At 53.7% G+C, this 11993-nt stretch overlaps 1 protein-coding gene across 1 annotated transcript; it reads right to left on the bottom strand.

The window, feature by feature from the left end:
- Window positions 1-2167: 2167 nt before the first annotated feature.
- Window positions 2168-10306, bottom strand: PPIF (peptidylprolyl isomerase F). The gene is made up of 6 exons (XM_023204835.2): window positions 9988-10306; window positions 8514-8544; window positions 7892-7980; window positions 6076-6172; window positions 5091-5166; window positions 2168-3795 (listed from the first exon to the last, which is right to left on the bottom strand). Exons 1-6 carry the CDS (start codon window positions 10177-10179, stop codon window positions 3660-3662), a joined length of 621 nt encoding a protein of 206 aa, XP_023060603.1. The 5' UTR covers window positions 10180-10306; the 3' UTR covers window positions 2168-3659.
- Window positions 10307-11993: the final 1687 nt, after the last annotated feature.

Here is an 11993-nt window from a genome sequence, read left to right as displayed (position 1 = left end):
AGGGGGGGGGGGGGGGGGATTGCATTGGGGAGTTATACCTGATATAAATGATGAATTGATGGGTGCTGACGAGTTGATGGGTGCAGCACACCAACATGGCACATGTATACATATGTAACAAACCTGCACGTTATGCACATGTACCCTAGAACTTAAAGTATAAAAAAAAAAAAAGAAATATCACATTTTAATACATATGCATAATTATATGTCAATTAGCATCAAAAATTAAAATAATTAAAAAAGAAATCAATCAAAAAAAAAAAAAAAAGAAAACTCAGATTCCTAGATGCAAATATTCAAAAGGTGTCTCAGGTATGGCCAGAAATCTGCATGATTTACTCGCACTCTGTGATCCCTAGAAGCATTGCTTTAGGCCTTCCCAGACCTAGGAAACCTTTAAGAAATTTCTTTTCATGGAGCAAGATTCTTTAGAACCCAGAAGCATATTAGAGTCTCACACATTCTCACACGTGCCACGCTGGAGAAGCCAGACATGAAAGTGAACCCTGCTCGATACCATTTCTACAAAGTTCTAGAACAGGCAAAATTACAGGGATAAAATCCAGTGGCTGCCTGGGAAGGGGCACGGAGAGAACTTTCTGGAAAGATGGAAACAATTTGGTTATAGTATCTTAATTTGGTGATAGTTATTACTAGTATATACTTTTGTCAAAAGTCATTGATGTGTACACCTGAAGTGAGTTTTATTCTATGTAAATTATACCTCAATGAAATCATTTTGAAAAGCTATCACATCGCAGAAAATAAAATTGATGTTTCAGATTTTTTTTAAAAAATCATGTGTACATGGCACCACTTATGATTACATCTATGAGTGCACGTGTAAGACTCACTGCCTCATTTATGCATGAGGTATTGAGTGCTCACTGGCCAGAAACAAGCCAATATTTTATTTGTATATTACTTATGTTCTTGCTTTATGCAAGAAATATGACTAGGCTCAGGCCTTTGTGAAGGGAGCTCAGAAAATGAGAAGCACAGGGAATGGCCCTGCTTTCAGGGAACTCGGTTTTTAGGAGATTCCTGCATGTTTGCTGCACCCTCACCTCACCTTAGACTTCTCTGGGTGGAGATACACACACACAGACACACACACACACACTCCTCAGCAAGAAGGAAACACACAGTGACTAAACATAAGACCCCAAAGAGGAAACTCCAGAGGGAGTGAAGCTGTGGGCTTTGACCTCAGATATCAGTTGTGCCCTGAATGTGTGTGGCCTGAGGACCTTTGGCAATATGTCCCTGAAGGCACCTGTGCATTCTCGAAGGCCCCCAACAGAAATCCCTGCAGACTGCCAGAAACCCTGGATTCTAGCCCATTTTGCCGGTTGACTCACAGGGTCACATAGGGCAATCATAATCCCTCTTAGGGGCTCAGTTTACCCATCTGTAAAGTATTGGACTGGGTGAGAAATTACTAATAATGATTTGGCTCAAGATCCCATTCTTCAAATGAAATCCCTTGCAGGACCCCAATATAAATGGAGGGCATCTATGACTGCAAATAGGGTTCAGGGGCCCATGCTCCTTGTGTCCTCCTTGTCTGCTTTGAGGACCCCTAAGGCTCTTGATAATTGTTTGAAGACTACTAGTCCTACTGAAACTGACTTCACGGAAACTCTCCATGACTCCAAATGACCTGACCCCAGCCACCATGACCTCAGAGTAACTCCATCAACCTGAGACTGCACATAACCTCACTCAGGGAACCCCAGTGAGAAATAATTCTGTTAGATGCTCCCAAAAGAGCCCAAATTTCCTCTGAGAATGCCTGCCTGACCAACCACTCAATTGCCTGACCACGCCACGGCCCTGTCTACCTAGGGAAGCTCTTACCTCCAATCCTGCCTTCCCTGTGAATTCAGAAACACCTAGAAGTCAATACCAAATGGAACTGGCTTATCCTAGGAAGCCCACTCCTAACCTCAGATGATGGAGGCTCCTTTGCTCTAGCATCCCTCCTCTTTCCTAAGACCCTGACAGGGGAAATGTCATCATTCTTGTCACTCTGCTTAGAAAGATGCGCCAGGCACTGTGTTATGCACTTCACATGGATTACCACCCTACAAGGTGGGCCTTATTGTTACCCTGTGTTAGGATTCTTGTAATGCTATAAAAAAATACTTGAGACTGAATAATCTATTATTAAAGAGGTTTAATTGGCTTATGGTTCTGCAGGATGTACAGGAAGCATGGTGCTGGCACCTGCTCGGCTTCCAGGGAGGCCTCAGGAAGCTTATGACCATGGCACAAGGTGAAGGGGGACCAGGCATGTCACATAGGGAAAGCAGGAGCAAGAGGGGGGCAGGGGGAGGTGCTACACACTTTAAATGACCAGATCTTGCAATAACTCACTATCAAGAAAACAGCACCAAGCCATGAGAGACCTGTCCCCAAGATCCAAACACCTCGCACCATGTCCCACCTCCAGCACCAGGGATTACAGTTCAACATAAGATTTGGCTGGGGACAAATATTCAAACTGTATTGCCTCCACATGCAGCTGAGGGAAACTGAGACTCAGGGTCACCAAGGGGAGGAGCTGGGATTTAGGGTGAAGCCAGTGCTCATGGCACAGGCTGTGGGTGCTAAGGTCGCTTGTCTGAGCCTCATTTCTAAGGCAGGGAGGACAAGTTGCCAGCACGATGACATGAAACCGTCCACATGAACGTCCTGAGCATGGCACCCGCCACGGCAAGCTCTGTAAAGATCAGCTCCAAGTTACAGATCCCTCTTCCAGAAACTGGGTACCAGTCTTTCATAGAAAATAGGATTTATTTTCACATTTAAGGTGAACACAAATACGTGTTCCAGAAACATTTTATGTATAATACATCATCAATAGATTGAATTTCTTTAACACACAGAAAAATCAAAGCCTACCAGGAAATGCTTCCCTCCAGAGCACAGGAGCTTACAGGCCACTTTTGTTAGCAACACAGGAATTCACATTGTCTAGGCACAGCTCAAGTGAGGTTTGTTCCCAGGTTCAACTGCTCCTACCCCCATGGGCCCTCCTCAGAAATGACAGCAGCAAACCAGCGGGCTTCACAGTAACCAGGAGGAACGATCTCAGCCGGGGGAACCTTCAAAAAAGCCCTGAGTTGTGTTTCAAAAGCCAAGCTCTGGGGTCTGTGGCCTGTGTCACCAACTCAGGTCACACCACAGCATGGGGAAGTTAGTGTTGCAGCTTCACTTCTAGTCAATCTTGTTAATTAAATTATCCCAATTAGGAAGACAACATTAAACAGGTACTAGAGTCCTTTTGCAAAACTGACTGTCCCCCTTGGTCAAGGAAAAGGCCTTCACTTGGACGCTAACCCATCACCACCACCATGTCCAAGGCACAGATGAATCTGGGTTGGGCAATCAGAGGCAATGCTTGACGAGGGGTGGGTGACATCACGTCCACAAAGATGCCCAGAAATGAGGTCGTGAGGAAGGGTGGGTATTAGGAAGCAGTGTGGTGGGTCCTGGCCGAGGTCCGACATCCCTGAGCAGCCTTCCTCAGGCACACCGTGACGGTGGAGTGGGCACAGGTATCATTTTGGGCACCTTGGCTGAGAGCCGAGGCAGCCACCTGGGTGCATGGACATTTGCAGCTGCCACCATCCCAGCACCCCGGCCACAGATTAGCTCAATTGGCCACAGTCTGTGATGACAATCTTCTTGGATGTCTTCCCGCTCTTAGAGCCGAAAGATTCTATTTTCTTCACGACGTCCATGCCCTCTTTGACGTGACCGAACACAACATGCTTGCCATCCAACCTGTGAGGACGGGTGACCCGGGTGAGCAACAGTGTAGCACAACGTCATCCAATGCCATGGCCCCAGTCATGGAATTAGTTACCGAAAACAGCAATTCTGAAAGGAATTCCCATGTAATACCTAGATCTACCACCAAAGCTCAATCAAGCCTTGTTGAGCGCCCCAGATACACCCCAGAGGATGCCTGGCTTCTGCCACTCATGTTGTGACCTTGCCTCAGGTCACGTAGCCTGAATCCTGGTAACTCCATCTATCAGAAGTGGAGTATTCTTTGTTCCGCACAGGGAGGTAACAGGATACTGAAATGCTCTGAAGAAAGAAGAAGTCCATACAAATGGAACCACGTTAACGGTCATGAATGATGAGTCAAGAGCCAAAGGAACAAGGGTGGTGAAACTGCAGAGTCCTGGGCAGCTCTCAACTCAAGAGAGTCCAATAATGTAAAAGGCGGCTCAGTTCAGCTCCAGCAAAGCTGGCGTTGTTTCAGCCAAGAGCAGAACTGCAGGATTCACTGGGGCCCCATGAAGGAGCAAAGAGCAGGCTGGGCCAGCAAGGACCTGCCCAGCCCTGCCAGCCACATCTCTTAGGCTTGGAGGCTGGACACTTCTAGTGTCCGCCTCACCTAGGTCTCCCTAAAACCCTCGGAAATGGGCTTTACCAAGTCAGCTCCCAGCCAGCTCATCACCAGGTGCCCCAGGGCTATGACATTTGGGACTCTGGCCAGAGAAATTTATCCCTTAGAGGAAAATGTACCAGGGAAGAGACATCCCTAAAATCCATGGGCATTGAAAACAGGGCCCTTACAGGCCTGTGGCTATCTGCAGGCTTATGATAATACACGGGCTTCATTTGGAAATCTGCTGATATCCAAATGTAGCATTGCCAAGGCTCAGCCCACGGTCAAGACAAGCCTGAGAAAACTCCAGGTTAAAACCACACAAGTGGGCTTCTACTCAGTCCCTCCTGAGGCCTCATAATATGTTTTGCAACATTTCCCAAATGTATCTGGTAGAGAAACCCTTTCCTGTGTGTGTGTAAGCAGAACACACTGAGAAAATTCCAGATGACAGCAACAATGGGAACCCAAACCATGACAGAGGTGCAGGAACAACCGCAATTCTCCTTTGATTCTTCCACTAGCTTTCTCTTTCTCATACAAACACACAGCCTGGGAGAGGGCCACTGTCCCAGAGCAGATGGCCTGGCTGTAAACTGCCTGCCCCTAAAAGTGCACGAATCCTCCTCCAGCTGCAAGGCTGCCCACATTCCCAGAGGGCCTGGGGCAGGGAACTCACCAGTCTGTCTTTATGGTGCAGATGAAGAACTGGGAGCCATTGGTGTTAGGACCAGCATTAGCCATGGACAGGACACCTGCAAAAACCGGCAGAGCTGAGCCACACTGCCCCTGGAGGCACCTGCCAGGGAAGGCATTAGAAAGGGCAGACGGTGCAAACCACACCAGGGACATTCGAGTCTGCAAATCCTGGGACCCGAACCAGGGCCCGATACCAGCCCCCCAGGGTGTGTCTGCCTTTGCTGTCCGCTAGTTCTCAGTGGGGTGGCCTGAGAGGACAGGGCCTTGTGGAAGCTCTCAGTGGTAGGGCTGGGGAGGGACCCAGGGCAGGACTCCAGGCCCTGACCTCCAGACTTCTCCACCTACCACCTTGGGTCTTATAGGTGACAGGATGCTGCCACAATAACCACCCTGGCAGTGCAGTGGTGCGATCTTGGCTCACTGCAAGCTCTGCCTCCCAGGTTCACGCCAGTCTCCTGTCTCAGCCTCCCGAGTAGCTGGGACTACAGGCGCCCGCCACCACGCCCGGCTAATTTTTGTATTTTTGGTAGAGACGGGGTTTCACCATGTTAGCCAGGATGGTCTTGATCTCCTGACCTCGTGATCCGCCCACCTTGGCCTCCCAAAGTGCTGGGATTATAGGCGTGAGCCACCGCGCACGGACCATTCTGCAACAATTCTAAGTGTCCTAGAATTTCCAACCCGAAACTCAGAGGACAAACAGGGAGGTGGCCAGGGCCTCCATTCTGCTTAAAGGTTCTTCCGCAAAGTTCCCAAAGGAAACCCTGCTTTTTAAACTGAGAGATGAGAAAACTCTAGGGAAACTCAACAAGCCAGAAATGCTGAGACGGCCTGCAGTGCCGCAGGGAGGAAGGGCCTCATCAGATACTGGGCGGTGACCGCATGTGGCCTCTCAGGGCCTGCTGGGGCTTCCAGGCCAGGTCAGAGCTGTGGGGACACTCACCCTAGAGGCGGCCCCCACTCACCCGGCCCCACGTGCTTCAGTGTGAAGTTCTCATCAGGAAAGCGGCTTCCGTAGATGGATTTCCCGCCTGTGCCATTGTGGTTGGTGAAGTCGCCCGCCTGTGAGCACACAGCACCTTCTGAGTGGCTGCCATGGAGCAGACGGGGGCCACGGCCCTGACACTGGCAGCAGCCTCAGCCTACCCAAGCCCACCCAGTTGGCGCCCCTCAGGTAAAGTGGTCAATAAACATCCAATAAAATAAGAGCTAATTAATAAGAAAAATAAGCAAAAAAAAAAAAAAAAGACAAAACTTAAAGATCTTTTGTCACAGTAACTACTTTTGTTTCCAAATGACTTAATTTTTGTCTGAGCAAATTTTTAGGTAATCTTCAAAGGACCTGATGGCCATTCAGAGATACTTAGTGACCCAGAATTTAACCCACTCCTCCTGGAGGGCAACAAGGAAGAGGCCAGAGGCCCCCCACTTCCCAAGTCTAGTCTGTGGGAGCACCAGCAGCTGGTCCAGACCAGCTCCCCATGCCAGGTCCCTTCACTGTCCCCGCACTGCCCCTTACCCCGCCCAGCAGCTTCCCCAACCCTTGCAGACCCAGGACAGAGTCTGCCCAGGGCTGGCATCCTTCCTCAGGCCTCAGCTAAGGCCCAGGCAGCCCTGCCCAAACCTGCACGGGGCACCCATGGCCAGAAGAGCCTGGTAGCAGCCCCTATGCCTAGTGCTGCCCAGCCCAGGCCATGGCTGGCTGCTGTTTTCCTGAGATGGGATCCTTGGGTGAGAGAGGGGAACTGACCAGCTGAAGCATCTGCAGGTGTCAATTAGGTGCTTGCTAATTGATATCCCTCCCAACGGATGACTCAGGACCCTGGCCTGGACTCCCAGTGCCACCGCCTTGTGCCAGGGAGCCCTCTAGCCCTGGAGTCCCCAGCCTGGCTCAGGATTTCCACCTCAGCTCCTGCTTTACCATCAGCCTCAGGGCTGGGCCAGGCCTGCCGTCCCTGTGTTCACCCCATATCCAGGCCTCACCACACATAGACGTCCAGCCCCAACCCACCGCCCCTTACCATGATACAATGACAGTCACTGGGTCAGGGTGGAGGGAATGGGGAAAGAATTCCAGGCAGAAAGGTCTTCAAAGAGGTCATGACAGCCATGTCCCTGCCTCCAGGCTCTGCCTGCCCAGGATACCCAATCCCTGATCTTGAAGATCTGTGCTAATAGAGGACCAGCCTGGGTCCTGACCCCCGGGACGCTCCTGCTGTAACACCTACCCCCAAACCTCTGACACAGCAATACCAATGCTTGTGAAAACCGAGCGTGGCACATGACTGAAAAACATTCATTTCACCGAGAATAATGCCTTTCTCTGGGAAGGGAAGCTCCAAGTCCTGGCATGTGTGTTCCTGCCCTGGACCCGTCTTCCTCCTCCGCCTCTGCCGCTTCTCCCTCTCCCTCTCTTATCTCCCACACCAGTGCTCAGGGGCACGCAGGGGACAAGGTCAGAGACCACTGGAATATGCTGGCTCTTCAAAGCCTTCAGGGCCACCCCCAGCACATCCATCCCCCAACCCAGCTCTGCCTTGATAGACTCCACCTCCCAGTCCCCTGGGCAGGGCCTGCCACTGGCCTGGAGTGGCAGCGGGTTGGGGCTCGGCTTCCATGTGCAGTGAAGCCTGGATACAGGGCTAATGCAGGGAGGACAGCCTGGCCAACAGAACAACTACAGCTGCCCTGCTCAACACCTTCCTCATACCAGGCATCTTCACACACCCACAAGGCAGCTCCTGCTCTCATCCACCCTTACAGAAGAGGAAATCATGTTACCTGGCACATGAAGGAAGGGATCACCCTGTGGAAGGTGGAGCCTTTGTAGCCAAAGCCCTTCTCACCAGTGCACAGGGCTCTGAAGTTCTCTGAGAGTCGAAGGGAGACACAGGTTAACACGGCCAGGCCCCAATTCCAGGGTCATACCTGTTCCAGCCAAAATCCCTGCTACATCCCCAGCAGTGAACGGGGGGATAAAGACCCTGGCCCACCTCTTGGGTCTGCTCTGCCCAACTCGCTATGTAACTGGACAAGTCACTCCCCTTCCCTGACCTCAGTACCTGAGCACTGTGACAAGAGTACAGGCTCATGGCTGTGCTGGCACCAGCAGGGCAGCGACTCAAGGGCTATGTGCCCACCACCCTGCCTCATTGGGGACCAGGAGTGGGGAAGTCTCTGGGAAATTTACATGTGCCTTCCACCGGCTCTGAGAGAGGAGGGCAGAGCCAACGGTGAGGCCCAGAGAGGGATGGAAGAGCTGCCCCAGGGAACCCAGTGGCTGAGCCACACACGGAGCTCCCATTTGTCAGGGGTCTCTGAGCCCCAATTCTTCTCACTACGCCACCCACCTTGCCCTGCCTGGCCCCCTTCCCATCTCACAAGGCCCCATGCCCTGTCTTACCAGCTGTCTTTGGGACGACATCTGCCTTCAGCTGTTGGGGGAGAAGAGGGACAAAAGTGGGTGGTCATTGGAGAGGCAGGTGAAGGTGGGTGTCTCTCAGCACCCACCCACCCCCACAGCGGCCAAGGAGGCTGAGGAAGAAGCATGTGGACATTCCATTCCCATTATTGCCAACTCGAGTAGGCGGCAGCTCTGTCATTTCTGGGAGCCATTTCCTGAACCCAAGGCTGGAGGAGATGGCCTTGGTTTCCTAATCTGTCAGAAGAGATGACAATGCTATCTTGGCCTACTTCTGTGGACACAGCTGGCACTGCTCCCACAGCTGGGCCCAAAGCATCAGAAACTCAGGCAAGAAAGTGGGTCTAAGGTAGGAGCCAGTCCAGCTCTTCAATTTGGGGATGGTAAACTGAGGCCCAGGGAAAGGCATGCTCCCAGGGAGGGGTAGTGCTCCCACAGCTGGGCCCAAAGCATCAGAAATTCAGGGACAAGAGAATGGGTCTAAGGCTCCTCCATTCCGGGTTGGGAAACTGAAGCCCAGGGAGAGGCATGAGGGTGTGGGGAGGGAAGGCTGAAGCCCCATCCCAGCCAGCCTCTAGCCTCCAAGCTGCAAGACCCACCCTTGAACCAAATGGAAGCAGGAAGGGTGTCCCTATTTTCCAGAAGAAACTGAGACTGAAAAAGAAATACCAAGGGTTCCCTGAGAAACGGGCCAGTCAACACGAACTGACCTCTGCTGTCAACGTGAGGCCGCGCTGAAGGCTCCACTAGGGCTTTCCCTCTAAAGTTACCTTAGTGACTGTTTCTTACTTTGCTTTATAAAAGACCCAAAGAGTTTGGGCAGGTGCTGAGTGTGACTCCCAAGGACGGTGGCAGGGCAAGGTTCCGGGCACAATGCCTCTGAATGTGTCCCAACTCGCAGGAGGGGCATTCTGGGGTCCACCAGGTGGCCGGGCCCGAGGCCTACTGGGCCCGCACTACTGCTGGAAACCACCTCTCGCTCCATTTCCCAGTACCGCAAGTGTGAGCCCGACCGCGGGGTCGGGGCCGGGGCCAGGGCGCGCTCCGCGTTGTGCAAGGGCCGCCACGTGAGCACCCGCTGGGCCACAACGCTCACCCCAAGCCCCCCGACACCCACCTCAGAGCTTCGGATCTAGGCTCAGCCCCAGAAAACTCCTGGAGCCCCTCTCTCGTCCCGGGACCGGCCCAGGGGTGCTGGGCCCTCCCTCTCTGCGATCTGACCTTGAGCTTTCTCCTCCACACTTGCCCTCCCTCCCGTCTCCCCGGCTCCAGTGCTCCGAGGGAGGCCGGAAGAAACCATTCTGACGCCCATTCTCAAAATGGGGAAACTGAGGCCCAGAGCCCGGCAGGGGGAGGCCCAAGGTCACCCAGCGCGCCCGGCACTGCGCCGCCCGAGGCCCAGGGCTCTCCCCGGGCCCGTGTCCCGCGCCCAGGCCGGCCCTGCGAGCGGACTCACCTCCAGTACCACGCGGCCGAGCGGCTGCCCGTCGGCGCCCACGTCCAGGTACACGAGCGGGTTCCCGGAGGAGGAAGAAGACGGGTCGCCGGCCCCTTTGCTGCAGGCGCGGGCCGCGGGGAGTCGCAGCGGCACGGAGCGCGGCACGGAGAGCAGGCCGAGCCACCGGGGGCCGCAGCGCAGCGCCAGCATCGCGGGCGAGGGTCGGGCGGGAAACGGGCAGGGAGAACACAGAACTCTGAAAAGCAGGTCGCGCGCGCCCAGAAGGCCGAGTCCCGCGCAGCCGCGCGCCGCAGCCTTTATTGGCCTGGCCAGGTTTGCGGCCCCGCCCCTGTCCCGCCTCCTCCGGGCCTGTCCGTGGGCGACCCTGCCGGTCGTAGCGGGCAGCGCAGCCAGCTGGTGGGGCCGCGGGGCGTGAAATGCTTTGGAACACTCCCGCCTCCAGGCCCAGGGACCGGGAGAACAGACACCACCCGGCAAAAGGATGCCGGTACCATGTTTATGAAGGTACCAGCAGACTTTTTTTTAAAAAGGAAAAACTGCTAAAACATAATTAACTCAAAAATATGAGCATCTACACGTTGCAATTTGAATAATATAACAAAAGTCTACCTTTGAGCCCTTTATAGGTAAGGCTCAGGGCCCTTTATAGGTGAGGCTCAGGCCAAATAAGCTTCCCTGCTGCCCTAGGTCCTGCAGTCCGAGAGGGTTAGAGAAAGGTGAGATGAGAGGCGGGATTAGTGAGCCAGAGGCGCAAGAGGGAGGAGATAAGCTGAGACACCTCCCATGATGCCCCCTAGCCTGCTTGTCCCGGCCTGGGCCTGTCTCTAGTTATTTCTAGGGACCAGACCTGCTTCCAGCAAGACTGAAAACGCAACCTGGGCTCATCATGCTCCTTCCAGGCCCCCAGCCCTCCCCAGGACTGGGTCTGATCCCTCCTCCTAGGACCCACACTGACAGTCCCAGTACCCGGCCAGCCAGGGCAGCCACCTGCCCCCTCCCATCAGCATGCACCCCGGGAGGGGACTTAGTGGGGAGACCCACAGCAGGAGCATTTAAGCCCCATGTGCTGAGGGTGGGCTTCCCAGCAGCAAGAGCCACCCTCACTGCAAGGTGGTGGGAGGCCTGCAATAAATGGATGCCAAGCAGGGACTTGAGAGAGCATCTGGCCCAACACTAGTACTGTCCCCAGAGGAAGCTGAGGCCTGGACACAGGAAGGCACTGGCTAGGACTGGGGAGCCCTGGAGTCCTGCTGCCAGCTTGCGCCAGTGCTCCAGGCCTCTCTGGGCCTCAGTTTCCCATCTGGAGGGTAAGGGTGTGATCATGCTCCTCATTCTGCTTTTGTCTCAGGTCTGTTCTTAGGATAAAATGAACTAGAGAGAGATGGATTTGTCAACTAAGTACTGCGCCTGTGGGCATCTGTGATGGATACAGTCTGGACTGTCTTTCTCAGGGTTTGGGATTCAGAGAGCAGTGGTCTCAGTTAGAGCCCTGAGGGGTCAGAGAAAGGGGTGGGGCTGAGCCTTGAAGGCAGGTGGATTTGAGCAGGGACCAGCTCTGGACTGACCTGCCCCAGGTTCTGAATGGGCTCTTGGGAACAGGTTGGGCAGCAAAATGCCAGCCAAGCAAATTCATGAGGTCGGAGCAGTGTCCTAGCTTCATGAGAATGCTGGCTTGGCCTCTGGAAGTTTGGCTAGCTTGGCTTCTGGAAGTTCATAGCCCCCCTTCTCTGATTCCTGGCCTAGGAGGGGCCTAGGGACCCATCGAAACCCAGGTGGGATGCATTCTAGGTCCCAGCCCAGAATGGGGCCTCACTCTGCCCTGGGGAGCAGCCCCTCCTTTCTCATGATTGTGCCCTGAGGTGAGCGGGCCTGAGTGGGGAGCCCACCTGAGCCCTCAGCACATGTCCCAGGCCCTCCTCTACCAGTGCATCCTGACTTGAGAGCAGAGGAATCACGCCATGTGCCTTGTCATGAAGCTTCCTTAAGGCCCCAGGCTTTCCTGC

Source organism: Piliocolobus tephrosceles, chromosome 9 (genome assembly GCF_002776525.5).
Source record: "Piliocolobus tephrosceles isolate RC106 chromosome 9, ASM277652v3, whole genome shotgun sequence".
Classification (NCBI taxonomy): domain Eukaryota; kingdom Metazoa; phylum Chordata; class Mammalia; order Primates; family Cercopithecidae; genus Piliocolobus; species Piliocolobus tephrosceles.
This window is presented reverse-complemented; position numbering and strand designations above follow the sequence as displayed.

Excerpts from the sequence above, each read along its gene's own strand:
- PPIF (XM_023204835.2), bottom strand. The coding sequence starts at position 10,179 with ATGCTGGCGCTGCGCTGCGGCCCCCGGTGGCTCGGCCTGCTCTCCGTG. Across the intron at positions 7,981-8,513 it reads TGTCGTCCCAAAGACAGCTG|AGAACTTCAGAGCCCTGTGC; the intron begins GTAAGACAGGGC and ends TTCGACTCTCAG. Across the intron at positions 3,796-5,090 it reads TGCACCATAAAGACAGACTG|GTTGGATGGCAAGCATGTTG; the intron begins GTGAGTTCCCTG and ends CCGTCCTCACAG.